Genomic DNA, 23,140 nt, shown 5'->3' with positions numbered 1-23,140 from the left:
TGTCTTTTGATTTGCTGCCTTTTGAGTACTGAGTGGATGTTAACGGGAAAATTGAGTAATGTATTATAAAAACTATACATCTCATTAGGGTCAGAAATGTTTTATTAGGATGATCCCAGAATATGAAATGTGATCCATTTGGGGGAAGGGGGACAAAATCAAGTGACTCAAGTTGTGGTTGTTTTGTAATGCCTGCCATAACGTGATTATGCTGCTTGTAGTATTGTCCGCATCCTGATTCTCTGTTGCTCATCTCTAAGGTGAACATTTGAGTGGTTGTTGGTTTTTTGTTTCTTTTAGATCTGAAGAACCTAGCTTTGCTGTACCCTGGTTCTTGTTGCTTAAAGACTGATCACTGAACAAAGTTAAAATTCACTTTTGGATATTTGTTACCAGATGAAGAATGGAAATGGTCAGGTTCTAGTTTGTGCCTTAACTTCTTGATAGAGGATTGTTGTCGGACATTTTATTCTGAAATTCCAAGGGATTGGAATGGCTGGTAAATAAGAAAATCTGTCTTGTCATAATAATATGCTAAATTACTTAATTTTGTAGCAGATACTTTTAAATAGTTTGTGTATCTGGTATTTGTAAAGCCGAAGCAAAGCCACTATGTTAGGACTAATTTCTAAGTGGAAAATATACTAAAGCAAACTTCTTATTTGAGATCTTTTGAAGCTTTTGAAGTGAATTTAATGACAAACCAGGCATATTTTCTCCTTCCCTACCCTTATGCTGTATGTATAGGTAAAACATGTATTTATATGTTTTGTTGCCTAGAATTCAGTGTTAATCCTTTAAAAATTCATCAAAGCTTAAGGTTAGTGGAATGAATTTTTCATTTTGTGATCTTGTGTTCATTTGCTAGCTGGCATTTAGAACACAGGATTGATTCGGTTCCTCTGTTAAATTATTGTGCTTTTTACAAAATGAAGTGTTGAAAAACCACAGAATAAAAATAAAAAATCATAAAAGTACTTCAGTTTCCATTTGAAGGAAGTAGTACGACACCAAGGGTTGTGAAGTTCTGTGTTCTAGCTTTGACTTTCTGTATAATTTTCGTTGATACAGGGTGGGATGGGGCTTTCTCTTTGCTGAAATAGAAGAGAATCACAAGTTGATATATAGATTGATGTTGTTTTTCTGGTTGAACGCATAACACAAAATAATCATTTGCCAGATACAACTGAGGATTGTAACCTTTCATTGTCAGTGAAAAGTCTCCTCTATGTTAAAGTAATTTCTGGCAACCCTTTAGAGATTTTTGAAAATGGGTTTCACTCTGGGCTTAACTGACTGATCCAGAACTTGTTCTTCTCCAGATAGACAGATGTGGTTTCTTGGTTCTGGTAGGGAAGAGGCTAAGGAAAGTTTCCCTTAACTCCCAGGGCGCACGTCCTGGCCCCAAGCCAGACCTTTTGAATTGGAATCTTAACTGGGGGATTAAACGTTTATCACATGTGCTTCAGTCAAAAATTACCCTGATTCTATAGTTCGTAGGGCCAAACATAAATTTAGAAGTGAATGTTGCCATAATTCATGCTCTTCCACGTTGGGCAGAGCCTTGTAAGCTTTTTTTCTGTTTCAGATTTAGTTTTGTGGTCCATTGGATAAACTACTAGTTGTGGCTTTTAAATGAAGAGTTTTTAAACTCTTCAGTCTTAATTAGTAAGGATAGAGTTGTACAACATATAAAAGATTGATACAGTGCCCTGAGCATTTAAAAGCATTGTTCATGATGTTTGGTTAGTTTTTTGTCGCAAAACAGTCTCACTGTTTAGTAATTCGAGTAGTTGACTAGGTTTTTAGCTTGTCTTTTAGAAGAAATGTTACTTTTTGGTGCTGAATTAAGTTTGCTGGTGGTCTTTTGATTTTGAAAGATGTCAATTAAAAATGAGCATTGTTCTGATAAGTAGTCTATTGATAGTTCTATTAATAGTGGCCATTTTTTCTGACTGTTTCTCTGAATTAAAAAAATGACCTTTTGAATAGAGTCGTCTTATAGTTTGGTCATATATTGCTTGTGTTTTGTTCATAACATCATTAGTTTGGAAGAAATTGCAGTAAAAAATAAGCGGCCTGTATTTACTTTGCGAAATACTCTTAATATGCCAGACATTTTTAGGTTTTTTTTTTTAACCCCAGTTTCTCGGAACTCTTTTGGTGTTAGAGGAAAAGGTGCTTTTCCTTAATATTTTGAACCCCAGTGGTTTAACTAGGAATTAGCCCTTATACCCAGAAATTTCACTTCATGTATGTTTTGTGGTGTCTGATGTTATTTTGGTGTGAAAGAAAGTATGTTGGAAGGAATTGCAGTAATTTCCATGTACCCTTAAATTGATGACTTAATTTGTTCAGGAACTGTTATTATGTGAACATGTACTTTTTCATCAAAAATTTGTTGGGAACCTGGGGAAATATGCAGCAGTTGGACTTGTGTTAACAGTTTTCTGGACTTCTTCATGATACTCTTTTTATTAGACCCAACTGGTTTCATCATCAAGTGATAAAAGCAATTACCAGCTGTGAAGCTGAGCTTTATGACTGCTTTCAATTCATTCTGGACTAATTTTGACACATTCTTCATATATGTAAATATATGATGTTTTGAGAGATACTCAAATTTGAAATCAATTCCAAGTAATAATTGTGTGGGATTTTGGTCCATATTGTTCCCCTTTCCCCCCTCCTTCGTACGCATTCTAATGAAGTACTCTGGTGGTTTCAGACTCGCCTTCTTAATGTACAGTTCAGTGTGGCCTGTGCGTGTTGTTTTGTGTTTCCTGCATTGATTTTTGCCTCCGTTTATTCTCTATTGCAGTCTAAAAGTTGGTTTTAATTGGTTGCCCACAGGATTGACTTGGCCTCTACTTCTTGTTAAGAAAATACATCTCTTGTTTTATCAGGTAAGAGATTTTGAATAGAGGGCTTGTTTTTATACAAAATAAAATGAGATGGCTTAAATAACACGAAAATATGGGTAGTAACTAAAATTGTCCCTTTTTTTCAAGCTTATCTGAGGGATGGAGTTGGGGGTTGGGTGGACTGTGTGCCTTAAACAGTTGTTGCCTCTTCAGGGGTCAGTTTATATGGATGCATTTCTCCTGCTGCATTCCTGATTGTTAGGCAGTAAGTAGCTGGTTTTTCCTCAGTAGCATTCTAGACTTAATTATAAATACACGTGCTTGTTATTGGTATGGTTATTCATATCCACTAGAGGTATAGTTATAGATACTGGGCTATATGTTTTAGACTACAAATTTTAGACTTTAGAAGGAAGCTCAGTGATTGGAATCTAATCCTCTTGTTTAGTTAACTAAGTTAGGCTCAAGAAGAGTTAAAATGACTTATCCAAGGTTAGACAGGTACTTAGCAGAACAGCAGATGTTATTTCATATTTTTCAAAACCTAAAAACTAAGTGTTTTCCTCTGCAGGTAGCTTTATGAATAAAGGGTTTCGCTTTATTTTGATTTAATCTTCAGCCCTCTTCTAACTGGTAACTGAGGCAGATTTTCGGTATCATGTTTTTATGTGTACCTTGTATAGACTTTCACTAAATTCCTTCTTTCATCAGCAGATGGTTTAAAGACTTACTGTGTATGTCACTTTAGCCCTGTGTATAATTTATGTGTTCTTGGGACCATATCAGGTTCTCATTTTATTGTCCCAGTGCAGACTAGCAGATCTTTCTCAAGATGTTTGTGATACCTAGATTATCCATGATGTTTCCCCAATATAAATTGATTTAGTATTTTTTGAAGTTGAATGGGAATGCTGTCTCAATTTTGCATATAGCCATGTATTCTAGAGTCAGTAAGGAATGAGGATTTTGTTTATGACCTGGAACCTTCTTGATGAACTTCCTTATAGGCTGCTAAATAATAAATAAAGGGGAAAAGAATCCGCGTTGCTGTGTTTCGTGTTTTGTTTTAAGTGTTTTTCTTATTGACTCTTGCAGACCAAAAGTGAAAAAGCTTCCCCCCTTAATCCCCAGGTTTCTAGTGTTTTATAACTGCTAACTGAAAGATTCCAGGTTCATGGCCACCTGGGGTCACCTCAGAAGAAAGGCCTGGCAGTCTTTCCGAAAAATAAGGCATACCTGAGCACTGTTCTACTCTGACGTACATGAGTCAGAATTGACTCGATGGCAACTGGTTTATAATAGCTTCAAAAAGAGCATTCTTTGTTTGCCAGTCACATTTTCTGGATTAATCTAAGATGGCTTTTATTTTTGTGTATGTGTGTATGGGAAAATGGTTAGAGACAAACCATATATTGTGTGTACAGCAATCATAATATTGAGATATATTTATAGACTTTGTTGCATTCAGGTAGTATTCATATAGATAATACTTGACATTGAAGAACTGTGCTTTCATGGAGTTATAGAAATCTTAGAGCTTGAAGGAAACGTTGCCCCTTCTGGTGCTCTTGTTTGAGAAATCATAAAACCAAAGTTCAAATAATCTGTAACTTCCCTGAGGTCACAGAGCCAGTTAATAGGCATATTTTTAAAAGTTGATTTTTAAGATGGCTTGGAAAATAACATATGTTGTTGACCACATTAATTTCAAATTAATTTGACTTTATGAAGGGCTGCCCTTCAATTTGGACTTGGAAGCCATCAGAATTGAAATTTGACTTAAATTGGGGGGAAGCTTTTCTTTTTGATTAGATCAAAATGGACAAGATCTAAGGAGATCAGTGCGCAACCAGAGATCCTACAGGAGTTTTATGTTGGGTCAGGGACTATAACAGTAGTTGAGTAAAGTTCACATTTTACCTTCTCTAATATAAAAACACGAGAAAATCCTCATTTTACTTACCTATAGGAAAAACCAAGACCCCCCCCCCCCGCCCCAGTTTTTTTTCTTTCCTTCCTTTCTTTTAATGGAGGGCTTAGGAATGAGTCCTTGGACCTGAGTTTTTATTAAAACAGCTACGGCGAACTGACTGTAACTAGGTTCTCCTTTTTGAGGTGATAATATATATATCTAACTCAGATTTTGGCTATTCAGTATTCCTTCTGGAGTCTTAATATGTATTAATCTTGTTAGTAATAATTCCATATGTAGTTTTATTTAATAAGTAGAGCTGTAAGGCTGATTGAAGAGTTTTAGGATGAAATCTGGAATCAATTCTCATTTGAGACTTGAAACTACTTTATAGTATTCTAGTTTTCTGTTTTTGTTGGATTTTGAGACTGAGCCATGTAAAATGACACTGGTGGTAATGCCATGAAGTTGTCAAGTTTATAGGGAAGACACTAAGCTATTTTTTTTTGTTCGTTTTGTTGTTTGGCTTTTTAAAATTTTATTTTTGGTGAAAATATTTATATAACTAAACCCACTCCCATTCCACAGTTTTCTACACATAATGATCAAGGACATTGGTAAAAGTCTGCACATTGTGTCAGCAGTCTCGTTATTTCTGTTCTAGTTGTTTCACTTGCTAAGCCAATTTTAAATAGTAATTTTCATGCATCCTTTGCATGTTTTTCCCTTATAGGTTGTTAAACTTTGTTTCTTGATTCATTGTACACATTTCTTTTAAATCTTACTGACTAATCAGTGGTTTGAGTGATATGATTGGTGATTTTACTGTTCTATGGTTCTTTTTTCCTGAAACTTGAGTCTTGGGACTGAACTTCTAATTGTTTCCTGAATTAATGCCTTTGGAAGTTGAAATTGTCTGGGTTTTACATTGTAAATGGCATGTAATGTTCAGTTTTTAGAATATCCAAATTAAAGACATTGCCTGTGTTAGCTCAAAGGGAATATTTGAGGGCCTGATATGGTAGTTGGCCTTTCTTGTAGCTAAAAACTTGGTGTGATAAACAGGAGTCTGACCTGGCCGTTGCCTTTTCTCATCTGCAGGTGTGTGTGGTTTCAGCGCAGCATGGCTGTGGTCATCCGTTTGCAAGGTCTCCCGATTGTGGCGGGGACCATGGACATTCGCCACTTCTTCTCTGGATTGACCATCCCTGATGGGGGCGTGCATATTGTAGGGGGTGAACTGGGTGAGGCTTTCATCGTTTTTGCCACTGATGAAGATGCAAGGCTTGGTATGATGCGCACAGGTGGTACAATTAAAGGGTCAAAAGTAACACTATTGTTGAGTAGTAAAACGGAAATGCAAAATATGATTGAACTGAGCCGTAGACGTTTTGAAACTGCCAACTTAGATATGCCACCAGCAAATGCTAGTAGATCAGGACCGCCACCTAGCTCAGGAATGAGTGGCAGGGTAAACTTGCCTACAACAGTACCCAACTTTAATAATCCTTCACCCTCTATAGTTACTGCCACCACTTCTGTTCATGAAAGCAACAAAAACATACAGACATTTTCCACAGCCAGCATAGGAACAGCCCCTCCAAATATGGGGAGTTCTTTTGGGAGCCCAACATTTAGCTCGACCATTCCGAGCACAGCTTCGCCAATGAACACAGTCCCACCGCCACCAATTCCTCCAATCCCAACGATACCATCTTTGCCACCGATGCCATCCATTCCCCCAATACCGGTTCCTCCTCCAGTACCCACATTGCCTCCCGTGCCTCCTGTGCCCCCAATCCCCCCAGTCCCTTCTGTGCCACCCATGACCACACTGCCACCCATGTCAGGCATGCCGCCCTTGAACCCACCGCCTGTGGCACCTCTACCTGCTGGAATGAATGGCTCTGGAGCACCTGTGAATCTGAACAGTAACCTGAACCCTATGTTTCTGGGTCCTTTGAATCCTGTTAATCCTATCCAGATGAACTCTCAAAACAGTGTGAAGCCACTTTCCATCAACCCTGATGATCTGTATGTCAGTGTGCATGGAATGCCCTTTTCTGCAATGGAAAATGATGTGAGAGATTTTTTCCATGGGCTCCGTGTTGATGCAGTACATTTGTTGAAAGATCATGTAGGTCGAAATAATGGGAATGGATTGGTTAAGTTTCTTTCCCCTCAAGATACATTTGAAGCTTTGAAAAGAAACCGAATGCTGATGATTCAACGCTATGTGGAAGTTAGCCCTGCCACAGAGAGACAGTGGGTAGCTGCTGGAGGCCATATCACTTTTAAGCAAAGTTTGGGACCTTCTGGACAAGCCCATCCCCCTCCTCAGACACTTCCCAGATCAAAATCACCCAGTGGGCAGAAAAGATCAAGGTCAAGATCACCACAGGAGGCTGGCTTTTGTGTTTACTTGAAAGGGCTACCATTTGAAGCAGAAAACAAACATGTCATTGATTTTTTTAAAAAGTTAGATATTGTGGAAGATAGTATTTATATAGCTTATGGACCCAATGGGAAAGCAACTGGTGAAGGCTTCGTAGAGTTCAGGAATGAGGCTGACTATAAGGCTGCCCTTTGTCGCCATAAACAGTACATGGGCAATCGCTTTATTCAAGTTCACCCAATTACTAAGAAAGGTATGCTTGAAAAGATAGATATGATTAGAAAAAGACTGCAGAACTTCAGCTATGACCAGAGGGAAATGATGTTAAACCCGGAGGGGGATGTCAGCTCTGCCAAAGTCTGTGCACACATAACAAATATTCCATTCAGCATTACCAAGATGGATGTTCTTCAGTTCCTGGAGGGAATCCCAGTGGATGAAAATGCTGTACACGTTCTTGTTGATAACAATGGGCAAGGTCTAGGACAGGCATTGGTTCAGTTTAAGAATGAAGATGATGCACGTAAGTCTGAACGCTTACACCGTAAAAAACTTAATGGGAGAGAAGCTTTTGTCCATGTAGTTACCCTAGAAGACATGAGAGAGATTGAAAAAAATCCCCCTGCCCAAGGAAAAAAAGGATTAAAGATGCCTATGCCAGGTAATCCTCCAGTTCCAGGAATGTCTGGTGCAGGAATGCCTGGCACCGGAATGCCAGGTGCAGGAGTGCCCAGTGTGGGAGTGCCTGGCGCGGGAGTGCCGGGTGCTGGAGTGCCCGGCCCTGGAGTGCCTGGCGCGGGAGTGCCCGGTGCCGGAATGCCCGGTGCCGGAATGCCTGGTGCCGGAATGCCCGGCGCCGGAATGCCGGGTGCCGGAATGCCTGGCGCTGGAATGCCTGGTGCCGGAATTCCTGGTGCTGGAATCCCCGGTACAGGAATGCCTGGTGTAGGAATGCCTGGTGCAGGAGGTGAAGAGCATGCTTTCCTGACTGTAGGCTCAAAGGAGGCCAACAATGGGCCTCCATTTAATTTTCCTGGTAATTTCAGTGGGTCTAATGCTTTTGGGCCACCACTCCCTCCTCCAGGATTAGGAGGGGCCTTTGGTGATGCTAGGCCTGGTATGCCTTCAGTCGGAAACAGTGGTTTGCCTGGTTTAGGACTGGATGTTCCAGGTTTTGGAAGTGGACCAAATAATTTAAGTGGGCCATCAGGATTTGGAGGGGGCCCTCAGAATTTTGGAAATGGCCCTGGTAGTTTAGGTGGCCCCCCAAACTTTGGAGGTGGCCCTCCTGGTCTTGGAAATGCCCCTGGGCACATGAGTGGGCCGCCAGCCTTTGGGCCTGGGCCTGGGCCTGGGCCTGGCCCAATCCACATTGGGGGTCCCCCTGGCTTTGGATCTAGTTCTGGAAAACCAGGACCAACAGTCATTAAAGTGCAGAACATGCCCTTCACTGTGTCTATAGATGAGATTTTAGATTTCTTTTATGGCTATCAAGTAATCCCAGGCTCGGTGTGTTTAAAATACAATGAAAAAGGTATGCCCACAGGTGAAGCCATGGTGGCCTTTGAGTCTCGGGATGAAGCCACAGCTGCTGTCATTGATTTAAATGACAGGCCTATAGGGTCAAGGAAAGTAAAACTTATATTAGGATAGCTGTTCACATCAGTTCTTTGTAGGGTAGCTCTTCATAGTGCTGTGATTAATGCATCAAGATTGTTTTCCTAGTATTTCCAGGTTAGGAGCTGTGGATTGTTTCAATTGCAAATAGATTGGTTTTTCCATAACATAATAGCATTGGTTGCCTGTTTACAGAAGACTCATTACCAGGATAAACATTGCTGTGTATTACAGTAGAGCTATCTGGAGAGAACACAAAAATGATTTTGGCATACCATTAGAGAAACTGTTTGTAAAACTCAAATGACTGCATAAAGCTTATCAAGGAGTCTAGATTGGTTTTGTTTTATACCATATGGGATGACGAAAATAGAAACGTCAGTAGAGCTCATTGAGGGTGCTCTTGCCAGCCACTGAAAAATTGAAATTGGCTACTCTTGGAATTTGGTTTAAAGCTGGACAGATTTGCTTTGTTATAGGGTCAAATCTTTGTCTAAAGTCCTCATTTTCTTTAAAATTGAATAAAATCTCTGTATACAGATTCATTGTATGTACCTTTATTGCTTCTTGAGGTTCTTGCTATATTAGACAGTCCTGCTTCTGATGTTGCTGCTTTGTTTGCCTAATTGACTCATTTGTAAATGAGCAGAATTGTGTTTTGTTTGCTTGTTTTTTTAATATAAAACTCCATACTTGGTTTATGCTGTGACCTTGAACTTTGATTTCTAATGTCACACAACTGTGTGAAATAAGACTTGCCACAAAAATAAAATATGGAATCCTCTACCTACCAGAACTTTTTTTGGTTTGACCACCAAGTTTTAGTTTAGGTAGTTTAAAAATTGTTCATGTTGTTTGGGTGGCTTTGAAAACCAGAAACCACTTTTAATAATCAGTGTTTAAGATGCTTGATTTGAAATCCTGTCCATGATGAACTACTTGTTCTGGCAATTTCCTTCTGTCCCAATTTATGTGAAATTTTGGGCTATATGTTAACTAAGGTCCATTCATAAGAAAGCATTATATTTTCTAGTTTTTAAAACTGAAGTTGAAGTTCTTAGCTTTGTTAGCAGTGGTATTACAGAACAAAAGATGTACAAGCTAGTCCATAGGTTGATACGCATTTAATCCTGTTTCTTGGAGGTTTCTTGGCATAGTTGTTCGATTAGGAGCCTGCTTACAAAAATTCTTCATACAGACTACAAGTGCAGCTGCTAGAGGGGAGAGAATTGAGGCCCTTGCCCTTTCATACTCTTTTATTTGACATTTGGGACACTAAGGGAGGAGGACCGCATAGGTTCTGGTTGATAAGTGTCCTTGTCATGAAAACATTAGCCTTAAAACATCCTGCTCACTGCACAGAAGGCACTACTTAGGTTTACTTTCCTTCTTAGTTAAAATGTCCTTAAGATGTGTCATGTTCTTAACAAACCTACAGAGTGGGAGATTGGTAAGATATCATGAAAAACAAATTTTGTCTTTTGCATGGCCCAGTTGTTTTGGTTTGAAACATCCCCAACATTTCTGCAAATCAATGTACTCATAAAGGGGCAGCCTTCTTAAACAAGTACTTCCTATTAAAAAAATTATAGTGCCTTCTTGATGTTGCAAGTCAGGGGAATACTGAAATAAAGCGTCGTGTAATTTAGAGCTTACGAGTGACAGCAGCTTAATTTGTGTGATAAGATTTGGAAAGCCTTTTCAATACTACATTCTTAGAGGTGTGACAGTACAGGATTTTTGTTTAGGGAAAAGGATTGTTCGGACTTTTCACAGAAGAGGTGTCTGCGTTGTGGGTCTTTGGATAATTCACTAATACAAATTTGCTTTGACAGATCCCTAGATACATTGTCTCTTCAATTTAAAAAGCATTATGATGTTTGTATATGCTGTTTAAGTTTTCTGTTAAGTAATCATTTCTCATTCCAAAGAGTGCAAAAAACGTCAGCGCTTCTTGGGAGTCTTTTATTTCAATTATAGATTTTTTTTCTCATTGGAAAACTGACAATTTTCATTTTAGAAAAATGAGTTGTTTAAAGATGAAAGTCTTTTTTCACAATTTATTTTGGTTCTATGTTCGTGCATCTTATTAAATATTTCATATACTTTATTGCAACTACTTTGTTATTTCTACATCTTAGATAAATGCTGAAAAGGAATACCTGACTTAATTGTTCATCAAAGTAAATAAAATAGTGGTTTGTGTAGAAATCAGAGAGAACTATGTTTCATATTTGGTTGAATCACAACAGTACTTTTTTTGTTGTGAAATGTAATTAAATGCTATGCCCTCTGGAACTTGATTTTTGTGTATCTGAGACTTATTAACAGTGCTAACTGCTAAGCACATTGTTTATCTTGTTCTGAGTATTGGGAGTTTCATTTTTTAAAAAAATTATTGAAAATATGTTCTGTGAAACTTCTTATATCCCTCTTCAAATTTTCTCACAAGAAGTAGGTTTGGGATGGAAATGAATTTACGTTATTTTCTCATTCGATTTGTATGGTATGAAGGATTTGTAAAGTTTTGCTTAAAGTTGTGTGCATCTGTAAACACTATCATGATATTTTTAATTTTCTGTGTAAATTTTATTGTCTGCTTTTGGTGACTCTTACATTAATGGAAGAGAATCTTTTAGGCTTATTTTTCTCTCCCCTATGCTGAGTTTTTATTGGTGTTATTTTTCTTTTGGTTTAAAGGAATAAGAAAAATCTACAAAATGTATTTTATAAATAATTTGTAAATTTTCTGAATTTTAGTGAAACATTTAGTTCGCAGCAGAATTTAAAGGTGTGTTCTGTGTATACTATAGTTCGTACAATCACTAGTGGGTTTTTTTTTTTAATGTAACACAGAGTTGAGTGAAAGTTATTAGCTTTGTATTCTTAAGTTGTCCTGGCATCAACAATGAAAATTCCATTAGAAAACTTTATTCAGAATTTCACAGAGTAATATTCAGTGTAGTTAAGGTCAGTCTTAACCCACTGGATGAAAACCTAGGGCTGCGTATGGAAGTGAGCAAACACATACACGTTGGGTGGAGATAGCCACCTTGGGTAACATTAAGGTTGCATGAAGGCCTTACAGGCTCCGATTACTGGGTTCTGTGACTGTATAGGTGTGGGTCAAGTGTGTAAAAAATTTTAAGAAATCCACTAATTAATTTTAAGAATATTTGAAAAATGAGTAAAGAAAATGTAAAATTGCTGCTAGTCAAATCTTGGAAAGAATTTCTGGCAGTAATCACTTTTAAAAATTATTTCCCATCTTTGCAAAATTGCTACACTTATTGTTTTATTGGCAGTTCTATAGTAGTCCAAACTTTAGAATCCAAACAGTAAAATGGCTCATTGCCAATATAGCCTGAACATTGCCGGCAAATGCTGCCTTGGCACCCTTCAGCAGAGGATTTCATTTATAAAGATGGAGGCTTTAACACTGTTCAATAAACTTATCACAAAATAAACAGGCTGATGCTTTTAATGCTTTAAATGCACAAGAGTACTGAGCTCTAAGCTGCGCTTCCTATGGGGATGTGAAGTCACCATCTTAAAACATTATTGGGTGTTTTTTGTTTTTTAACTCTGGAAAATACCTTGTGCCTTTGGAAAGATTGATTTGGTGGTCTTGGTAGTAACAATTGTTGCTTATCCTTGTCTGCTAATGCTGAAGTATGGAAAGAAGAGGACACCTGGAAAAGCAGGGAGGAAACTTGATCCTGGGTCAAACCCCATGGTGTCCACCTTTTCAGAATTTAATTTTATTATGTGTGTTTTGTTAGCAAGCTACTTCGTTATGTGGATTCAGAAAGAACTGGAAACCAGCTGCTCCTTTTCACAGAAGGAGTTTTAAAGGGGGCTGTGAATATACACTGATTGCAGTAGGAAGCAGGGCAAGAAGTCCTTAGGTTGTCAATTGCACACACCCTTAAAGCTTTGTTTTTCTCTTTTTGTTTGTTTTTGCATTGGTATGTGAGGTATTTGAGGTGGGAAAGAAGGGAGAGAAATCAAAAACATTGCTGCTTTCTGACATTGTTGCCCTGATTTTATCGTTTTCACGTTTGTACTTCTACAGAGAAAGTTAACAAATGAAAAGTTTCCGTAAATTCTAGTGTCCCCCACGTCCACCTTTTTTTTTTTTTAAATCTATACTGGAGTTGCAAAGAAACTAGTGGATGGTTGCTTATAACCAAAGCTCTTGGAAAATGTTTATAGTTTTTATCTTTATCATAAAAGTGTAGCCTGTATTTGAGTTTGAATACTCAGCTTAATTTAAGGGGTTTCTATCAGCCATAATTATTCCAGGTAATATCTGAGCTGTCTTAAAATTATCAAGGTTTGACTAAGCATTTGAAAAATTACTACCTACAGAGATCCAGAATAGCCTTACCATCTGAAATGAATGAACTGTGGTAATACGTCTTTTGTTTTCATGCTCGCTCAGGAAGCTCACTCACTTTTATAATTCATTGTTGTCTGCTTTCTAGTGGTTTATATCAAAAAACAGCTTATCAATTATGTGCATCACTACCATTCTCTTGCCCACCCCCAGAAGTAGAGCTTGCTTTTAATGGGATGTTATTGAATCCAAACTCAGGGCTATCTTTTTTTATTCAAAAATTGCTTGGTTTCAGTTTAGTCTTTTTAGAGTAAAATCTGATTGATCACATTGATTTACTGTAAAATGTTTTGGAAAGAGTACTCTGGTGGTGGCACAATTCTGTGATGTTGTTGTGACTGTTCTGAGAAGCCTCTTTCTTCTGGTCAGCAACATAAGCAAGTTGATCAGCAGTTGGTGCCTGCTCAGGTAAATGTTAATTCTTTACTGTGCTGTTCCTGGGTTTATTCTCAGCACTTGAAGCTACTGTGTGCCAGAGAATCTCACAAGCATCCTTTTCTGGATCAACGTAACTAGCAACGAGCAACCGAGGTAGCATTGTTTTTCTATGTATTGCTCTACTATTACAGAGTCCAGAAGGGCCAAAAGGCCACCTGATGTAGGCATTCCAGCCCCAGGGAGGGAAGAATAAAAAAAAGTCTGGGGACAGGAAATAGCACTGAGGAAAATCCCATTCAGCACTATTTCTTGAATTCTGTCAAGTCCCAGGGACCTCCACCCAGTGAAATTATTGAATGTTATAGCATAGAGACTCTGCACACAGCAGCTATAGAAAAGTAACCGGCACAGTAGAGCATGAGTTGGCACCTCAGCTCTTTCCAGACATCTAGGCTCTGACCGTTCTGACCTTAGTAACTTAATAGTTTAAAGTCATTTTTCCTAATCAGCTGATGGCTTGTCATTCCACGTTGAGAGAAGGCAGGGGTGACTATCTGGGGAAAATGGAGCAATGACCAGCAAGAGAACATAATTCAGTATGAACAAAACCGAAGACTTTGAATGAGTTTAACTCATCCCAAGAGTGAGCTATACTGTATTCAAATATCCTGCTCTTGGAGTTTAAGTCCATCTTCATTTAAGTCTGTTCTCTTGTACCCTTGCTTGTATAGTAGATCTGCTAGTAACCAGGACTATGAGTTATTCAACTGAAGCCCACTCACTGCCATCCACGTAGTCCCAGCCTCCTATTCAAGGGGGGAGGGGATAGTTCACTCATAGCTCTTGATGAGTGAATATTTGTGCTACATATCAAATGTGAGTAAAAACCACACTGTGCCACCATGAGTCACCTGTTACTCCCCACATAGAGGGAAAGGCCTGAGAAGGGTAAAGAAAATCAGTGACTTAAGGGGTCTAAAAGTATACTACTGCCGTAAATTCTGCTGATGTCCTTGTTTTGTTTTGTTCCGCTTGGGAGGAGTGAGTTAATGACACCCTTCACTCTCCCGAACATGGGTTTGCCATTCAGGGGTGGTCACTTCCTTATTTTTAACTCTCTTCTGTGGTGTGGCCCGTGGAACCAGTAGAGTCCCTCTGTTAAAAATCTGGCTAAAGTGGAAAGATTAATGCTACTCCTACTTGCTGGAACAATGATCCTGTAGGGCAGAATAGAACTTCCCCTGTAGGGTTTCCAAGGCTGTAATCTTTATAGAAGTGGCTGCCACATCTTTCTCAGAGTAGCTGGTGGGTTCAAACACTGACCTTTCAGGTTAGCTGAGCACTTAGCCACTGCGCCACCAGGGCTTAATGAAACAGATACTGCCAGTTACCTTTGCTTTGACCGTTGGATTAACAGATGGGTTTCAAAGCCTTCTACTTAATGGGATTGGAAACATCTATTGGCTTTGAGTTTTTAACACAAGTTTTCATGGATCTACAGCTTTAGCCATAGTTATGTCCCATACTCACAATAAAAATTTTGAGCAGAGTTGTGCATCCTGGCACTTACTGTCTGTCCTTCAAGAATTTAAAATCCTAAATTACATAAGTTCTCAGTCGTGTGTAGTCACCATTCTCATGTACCCCATCATCATTCTGTTGCCGTGGAGGTGATTCCAACTCAATGATCCTATAGGACAGGGTAGAACTGCTCCCATAGGGTTTCCAAGGAGTGGCTGGTGGATTCGAACTGCTGGCCTTTTGGTTAGCAGCCAAGCTCTTAATCAGTGTGCCACCAGGGCTCCCCATATGCCATATGAACTGGGTAGAAGCTTTCCTGGCTAGTTGCTTCCAAAGACCCTTTGCCATCGAGTCGATTCCAACTCATATCGACCCGATAGGACAGAGTAGAAGTGCCCTATAGATTTTCCAAGGAGCGCCTGGTGGTTTCAAACTTCTCACCTTTTGGTTAGGAGGCATAGCACTTATCCACTACACCACCAAGGCCTTGGCTAGTTGCTTAATGATGGTTGAAACAAACAAATGTGTAAGCTAACCAAGATTCTTGGAGAGAAAACAGCAATTTAGTAATAAAGCGATTAATAGTGTGAGAAAACACGGTGGCACTGTCTAAAATGGGCCTGCTCTGGAAGCTCATGTTGAGCCTCTCTCTGATGGCCGCCTGCAGTCTGAGTGGCATGACTGAGCTGAATTGTCAGGGCAGGCAGTGAGGGTTCTGCGGGTGTCCTGGCCCAGCATAGGGATAGAACCTTTTGTCTCTTTAGTAATCTTTTGACTAATTGCTAAATACCACTTATAAACAAGTGCTATAATAAGACATTCAGTAACACTCCAGAATTTAGTGAGCTTTCCCCAGTATAACCACTTACATGCACAGTTGACTGCCTGATAATGTTTTCTAGTTTAGGATAGATTTGTTACCCATTAACCTGCTGCTGTCAAGTTGATTCCTGCTCATAGCGACCTTGTAGGACAGAGTAAAACTGCCCCATAGGTTTTTCAAATCTTTACTCTTACAGAAGCAGCCATATCTTTCTCCTGCGGAGCGGCTGGTGGCTTCAAACTGCAAACTTTTGGGTTAGCAGCTGAGCACTTTGACCACTGCACCACCAGGGCTCCTTAGATTTGTTACAGTTTTATCTTTTTTCTATATGAAATGTCTACCCCTTGGCCCTAGTTTAATCCTCTAGACCAGCTCTGTCCAGAAGAACTTTCTCCAATGAACGTGTTCTAATTTGTACTCATGTGGTAATTAATAGCCATGTGTCTACCATATGGACAGTGCAGTTCTTAGACTCCTAGAATAACAGAAAGCTCCCTTTTTCTGTCACATCTAAGTAGCACCATCTAATAGAAATATGAGCCACATATATATTTTAAAATTTTCTGGTAGCCACATTTAAAAAGTAAACAGATGAAATTAATGTTTCGTTTAGCCCAGTATGTCTGAAATACTACTATTTCAACATAATCTGTATAAAATTATACAGCACATCTTGATTTGAACTAAATATATTTCAGGTGCTCAATAGTCACATATGGCCAGGAGCTACCATTTTTTGAGCAACACAAATTTAGAATATTAAAAAAAAAAATTCTTCCCTGTTCCTATCTCCTCTAGCTTTGCTGCCTTTTCTACCTGCATTTTTTCAGTCCTGATTAAATTTTGTTCTGAGCATTTCTCCTGACTTTTCCACTTCTATTGTGTTTGCAGTTTTTTTCAAGAGAACTGCCTTAGTCACCTTTTTCATAGCCCACACTGGAGATTAGCTAGGTGACAGTTTCACCTTGTAAAATCAGTCCTGCACCAAAAGCAGCAGAACTAGAATCCCCGAATCCGAACACAATGGCAAATAGGTAAACCAGTCTGTGGCTATAATATAGTTCCCCTATTGTTGAAATGGAGCTGTGGTGGCACAGTGGTTTAGAATTTGGCTGCTAACCAAAAGATGGGCAGTTTGAATCCACAAGCTGCTCCTTGGAAACCGAATAGGGCAGTTCAACTCTGTCCTATAGGGTCGCTATTAGTTGGAATGGAGTTGACAGCAACAGGTTTGCTGTTTTTGGTATCGTTGAAATCCTTCCTTTTTAATTTCGTCTTGGTTGCCCCTAACATGCAAATTCTGAAGAGCAACCCATCTGATCTCCTAAGTACAAGTGAATCCTGGTGGGGGGCCTCACATTATGAAAAATTGTTAGATTTCTTTTCCAAGGAGTCTGGCGTGCCGCTTTTGTTAGTCACTCAGTTCTTCAGGCATATATTGTATTACACTCTGGAGATGCAGAAGTTCTTGGCAATGCCTCTGACCTGGAGATATTTAGGAGGGTGATCCAGTACTGTTGTCTCAGACAGTAGAGAGACAGGGGTCTATTAAAAGAGTGTAGATTCCATTGGAGCAGAATGTGGGTAGAACTGACTAGCCAGTACATGTTCTTTGAAGATTTTGATATAAATCACATTTTCTTAAGGCAAACCCTACCTTATTTGCACTGTTCATACTTATTATGTAAAATGTGTCCCTTTGATGAATTCCTAAGATGTGGAGTTCAGCAATTCCTCCATTCATGCCCCAGCAGTCAGACAAATAGGGAGAAAGTGTGGTGGATGCAGAATTAATTTCTGTCTGTGTGTAAGGCTAGTAAGATAGGGTATGGAGGGAGGCCACATGAACCTCCTCACATCTGTTTTAGTGACCAAGTGGACTTCAGGGTGGACTGGATTGCAAGATGTGAGCTGCTGCTAAGATGGGTGGATATAGAATTCACATTCTCAGGGAATGAGGTCATGGTTCTATCACTTAGTTACTATGTGACCCAGAACAAGTCATTTCCCTTCTCTGACCTCAGTGTTTTCTTCTGCAAAAAAGGATTAAACTAGGTAATCTCTTAACCACTTTTAAACTTCTGTGAGTCTGCGAATCCAGCCATTCTTTTTTTCTGGAAATCTGCAGTGAATTTGAATGTTAAACACAGGCCACTACCCTGCTGCTTTTTCTGAGTGTTATAGTTACCCACACTGCAGCTTTAAACTTCACCAAGAGAGAAAAAAAAGGGAAGATTTCATTTCCCCCTTTGGGGGCTGTTCTGACCTGCCAGTTAGGTCCTGTGGAGCAGGGAGACCAGAGGCCTCCTTCTTGGGATCCCACGAACCAACAAGCAGTTAATGATAACTGCAAATGGATCCAAGGGTGCACTCACCTATTTGTGAACCCCAAAAAGAGGAACATCTAACACACTGGCACTAGTACCAGGTAGGGGCCACTTTCCATAGTTGGTCTCATTTAATCCCTACAATAATCCTGTAAAATTGGTATTATCTCCACTTTACAGATGGAGAAACCCAGGGAAAGAGAAGCAAAACAACTTGTCAAGGTCTCGTTGCTACTGAGGGTACCCAAAAACTCGTTGCCATCGAGTCAATTCCGACTCATAGTGACCCTATAGGACAGAGTAGAACTGCCCCATAGAGTTTCCAAGGAGCGCCTGGTGGATTCGAACCGCCAACCTTTTGGTTAGCAGACATAGCTCTTAACCACTACACCACCAGGGTTTCTGACTGAGGGGTAGATGGAGATTATTCAGTCATAGACTACCTGCATGACTCCAGAGGCAGAGCTCCTCTCTGACTTTTTGGGAAGATGCAGGAGGCCACTGGCAGTGTTTTTCTGTCAGGGTCCTGAGCCTACTGGAGAAGGGCTCCAGCCTGACTCCAATGTCTCTCCAGTTCACCAACTCCCAAGTACAGTGTAGAGGGGCAGACAGACAGCATGACCTGTTGGTTGATAACGCTTCTTGGCATCTACAGCCAACCTTATTGTTGCATAGTGAGACCTGGACTTTTGAGATAAGTATGTGGAGGAGTTGAGTAAGTATGTTCAGCGTTTCAGCAGAGAAAGACTTCCCTTTCCTCCCACTTCGATACAGTCCTGTCCTGCTTGAAGATCATGTATCCTTAGTTTGTTTCCGTATATCCAGTGCTCTTCAAGCTAGGTTCTCTTTGAAGATTTGGGCACGGGTTAGATATATTCAACTTTGCTAAGTTTTTTTTTGGGGGGGGGGCAATGAAAATATCTTTAAATTTTTTTTTCCTTTTTTTTAATTGTGCTTTAAGCAAAAGTTTACAATTAAATCCATCTCTCATACAAAAACTTACACACACGTTGTTATATGACCCTAATTGCTCTCTCTCTGATGTGACAGCACACTCCTCTCCACCCTGGATTTCCCATGTGCATCCCACCAGCTCCTGTCCCCTTCTGCCTTCTCATCTCGCCTGCAGACAGCTGCCCAGATAGTCTCATATGTCTCCTTGAGCTAAGAAACACTGCTCACCAGTATTAATTTAGGTCTCATAGTCCATGAGTCGGAATCGACTCGATGGCAGTGGGTTTGTTTTTTGGGGGTTTAGTCCAGTCTAATCTTTTCTGCAGAGTTGGCTTCGGGAATGGTTTTAGTTTTGGGCTAACAGAGAGTCTGGGGGCCATGTCCTCTGGGGTCCTTCCAGTCTCAGACTATTAAGTCTGGTCTTTTTACTAGAATTTGAGTTCTGCATCCCGCTTTTCTCCTGCTCCTTCAGGAATTCTCTGTTGTGTTTGGATAAGTCTTTGGGGGTGTTGGGGTTGGATCAGTGGCTTCCAAACTTGACCTTCACACGTTACAGCAGAATTGGAAACCTGTGGCTCCTATCTTTGCCTTTTCCCATTTTTCACTTTTAGTGTGCACAGGCACATTTTAAACTTTGCAGTGTTTTGCCAAATACTGCTTGGTAGCCAGACTTTTAGTAGTACATGGATCTAAACCAAATTATTGTTTGAAGTTTAATTCATGAACACAATCTTAATAGCCTTATAGGGTCGCTATGAGTTGGAATCGTCTCCATGGCAGTGGGTTTTTTGGTTAGTCGTATGTATGAATAAAGGTGATGTGTTGTTTTTTAGTAAGGATTTGCATTTTTGGCTTGGTTTGACCTGTGAGAAGTGTCCTTGGGGATGCCAGTATAAATTTGGAAAATCCCTGGGTTTGAGAGAGAAGCAGGAATAAGAAAAATTGTCTTCATGGCTCTCTGGGAGGCAGAGAAAGAAGAGAATGGTGGGGTGGGGGAATAGTTTGTCTTTTCAATCAGTGGATTTATCAGATAGTGATTTCTCCATTGAAAACATGAAGGATTACGTGATTTGCTTTCAAGTCTTGATCCAGCATCTTGGGCTGCCCCAGCATGCCAAGGTAGGCAACAGGAGCACGATCATGGCTTTGGTTTATTGAAGGAGTGATCCCGCCACCCAGAAACTTTGATACTGTATTCCTCCTCCTTGCAGCGTGCTCTTTGACTGAAGGATCTCTGCAACTTCTGTGTCATTACCTGGGGCGGGCAAGGGACTAATGGAAATTGAATGCTGGTGCCTGGTTAGGCTGTTCAGAGTGGAAGAGGTTAGTGTAACTCCTGGGCTTGAAGGACTGATGAATGATCCCAGCTCACCTGGTATAGAATTGGATCTAACTGGACTCAGGAAAAAAGATCTTTAAATCTATGAAGAGCACAGCAGCACTTTGAACCAGTTCTGGGTTTTTTTTTTAACCCCTGCTGAAAATTTGCATTTCTAACAAGTTCCCTGCTAATAATTTGCATTTCACTCCAGATATAACCCAAACCCATTGCTGTGACGTCAATTCCAACTCAGCGACCTTATAGGACTGAGTAGAACTGCCCCATACGGTTTCCAAGGAGTGCCTGGTGGATTTGAACTGCCGATCTTTATGGTTAGCAGCTCTTAACAGCTATGCCGCCAGGGTTTCACCCCAGATGTACTGAATCAAAATCTATATTTTAACAAGATCCCCACGTGATTCTAATGTATACCTTCCTGGGAACTTGAAATGCAAATTCTTAGCAGGGAACTTGTTAGAAGTACAAATTCTCAGCAGGGGTTAGAACCCAAAGGAACCGGTTTGAAGCCCAGTTATTCCCTCTTCTCTGTCAACTGTTGTGTGTAGATAAACTGGCTTGTGGGGGAGGGGAAGGGTCACCCTAATTTTTAGCATTTGTCTAATTCTGTGATTTCAAACCTTTACTGTTGCCATCTGCTTAAACAGTTCCTTAATATTTCACAATTTACTTTTGCAAGCTCTACAAGCCTGTTCCAGTACACTGCTGCAAACTTCCCTCACGTGTTTTGAATTCCCATTACGTGCTCAGGTCTTCATGTGATATAGGAGATGCTGAAGCAGCATTTGTTCCAAAAAGTTTGTCATATCTTTGACAGGCGAGGAACTGGAAACTGACAATATAATTGTGTGGTATAGACTGAGTATAATAGTCCAGAAACAGGAAGTTTTTGAGTGCTGGAGAGATCGCGAAAAGGGGGGCATATATATGAGAGTAATGTTTGAAGGATGGTAATAGTTCCAGACCTTGTGCCAAGCACCTTACATGCATTATTTAAGTTAATTTTCAGAAAATAGATAATATCCCCACTTGACACCTGAGGAACCTGAGGCTTAATGAGAGTATTTTGCCCAAGTTACATAGGTAGGACATCATTGTGGTGGAGTATATTGGCTAGAAAGGAGTAAGCTGGTATTTGGAGCCTAGTCACCTTCCAGAACCCATGCTCTTGTCCATTACATCAGATTGCTGTGGAAGAATATATAAGAAAGGAGGCTTTTCCAGGAGAGAATACAGGTAGCCCCCAGCTTATGATGTAGCCGAGTTACTGTGAACTACACTTAAAACGATTGTTTTTTTTTTGTGTGTGCGTCTTACTGTGTTAGTAATATGTCCTACAGAGGATGTTGCAGTGTGTAATTTGCAGATGTCATCATCTGTGTAAGTTCATATGTAATGTTTCCAGCCCCCAAAGACAAAGATCAGATTTGTAAAGATACTGATAATAAAAAAAATTAAATATTCAACTTAATGTCAGAACTGACTTAAGACAGAGTCGTCGGAATGGAGCCCTGTCATAAGTCTGAGACTACCTATATATGAGAAACTGGGTTTTGTCTTAGAGTGTTGGATTAGAGTCAGGAAAGGTCTCTGACTTTACTACAGAGAACAGATTGGAAGGAATTTAGAGTGGAAACAAGGAGACTAGTTAGAAGGCTATTACAGACATCTAGGCAAGATATGGAGCCCTGTTAGTGCAGTGGTTAAGAGCTATGGCTGCTATCCAAAAAGGTCAGTAGTTCAAATCCACCAACTGATCCTAGGGAACCCTATGGGCCAGCTCTATCCTGTCCTACAGGGTCACTATGAGTTGAAATTGACTCAGTGGCAACTGGTTTTAGGTAAGATATACTGATGACAGAAGAGGATGCACAAAGACCTGGCAAGATCTCTTACAAAAATAAGAAACTTAAATGATAACAATTTCTAAGATTTCTCTTGACTTATTTGGATGTGATATTTAATAAGGTTTTGTAAAATTTAAGTCCAGAAGTGTTAATCATGATGGCATCAGATGAAAAGTGAATCCCTGAGTGGTGTTAACTGTTAACATGCACAGCTGCTAACTGAAAGGTTGGAGGTTTGGGTCCACCCAGAGGCACCTCAGAGGGAGGGTCTGGTGATCTACTTCTAAAAATATCAGTCACTAGAAACCCTATGAGCACAGTTATACTCTGACACACATGAGATTGCCATGAGTCAGAATCGACTCCACAGCAGCTGGATGGAGAAGAAAAGCAAATGAGACTGATTTAGAGTTCGAAGGATATAGGATGATAGAATGACATAAAGCAGGAGTTTTAATCACAGATGATCTCCAATAAGAGGTAGGCTTAGAACTAGATTTTAAAGGAGATAAACCAGATTTGGAAGAGGTTAATAGTCCCGTGGATTAGATAATTTAAAAGGGAATATGTTTCATATGATAGAAAACTGCAAATTATAAAGATATCCTTCTAAAGAGTTGGTAATTCCAATGAGAAAGAAAAGGAGACAGATCTGTGCAAAACAAACCAGCATGGTTGCAGCATGGTTGCTGTCCTCAGAGTAGACCCCAGCGCAATGTAATGGCATCAGTGAGAGGCCAGCCCCAGATGTGATACTGAAGTAC

At 39.9% G+C, this 23,140-nt stretch overlaps 2 protein-coding genes across 5 annotated transcripts in view; both read left to right on the top strand.

The window, feature by feature from the left end:
- CPNE1 (copine 1) overlaps positions 1-23,140 on the top strand; it is a 38,157-nt gene that overhangs the window by 2,771 nt on the left and 12,246 nt on the right. Inside the window, exons 1-2 of one of the 4 annotated variants that reach the window (XM_023550193.2) lie at positions 478-499; positions 2,854-2,906. The exons of 2 other annotated variants lie outside the window; for them this stretch is intronic. In XM_023550193.2, coding sequence (XP_023405961.2) covers positions 493-499; positions 2,854-2,906 — 60 coding nt within the window. In that variant the 5' untranslated portion in view covers positions 478-492. Of the gene's footprint in view, positions 1-477; positions 500-2,853; positions 2,907-5,905; positions 6,021-23,140 lie in introns of those variants that run through there. One more of the 4 variants, XM_003411680.4, reaches the window with a different exon arrangement.
- RBM12 (RNA binding motif protein 12) lies at positions 2,792-9,329 on the top strand. Its single transcript, XM_010591643.3, has 2 exons — positions 2,792-2,906; positions 5,878-9,329. The coding sequence occupies exon 2, from the start codon at positions 5,900-5,902 to the stop codon at positions 8,822-8,824; it is 2,925 nt and encodes a 974-aa protein (XP_010589945.1). The 5' UTR covers positions 2,792-2,906; positions 5,878-5,899; the 3' UTR covers positions 8,825-9,329.

The sequence above is a fragment of the Loxodonta africana genome, chromosome 24 (assembly GCF_030014295.1).
Source record: "Loxodonta africana isolate mLoxAfr1 chromosome 24, mLoxAfr1.hap2, whole genome shotgun sequence".
Lineage (NCBI taxonomy): Eukaryota > Metazoa > Chordata > Mammalia > Proboscidea > Elephantidae > Loxodonta > Loxodonta africana.
Note: the sequence above shows the minus strand (reverse complement) of the source record. Positions and strands in the feature narration are given on the sequence as shown.

Excerpts from the sequence above, each read along its gene's own strand:
- RBM12 (XM_010591643.3), top strand. The coding sequence starts at position 5,900 with ATGGCTGTGGTCATCCGTTTGCAAGGTCTCCCGATTGTGGCGGGGACC.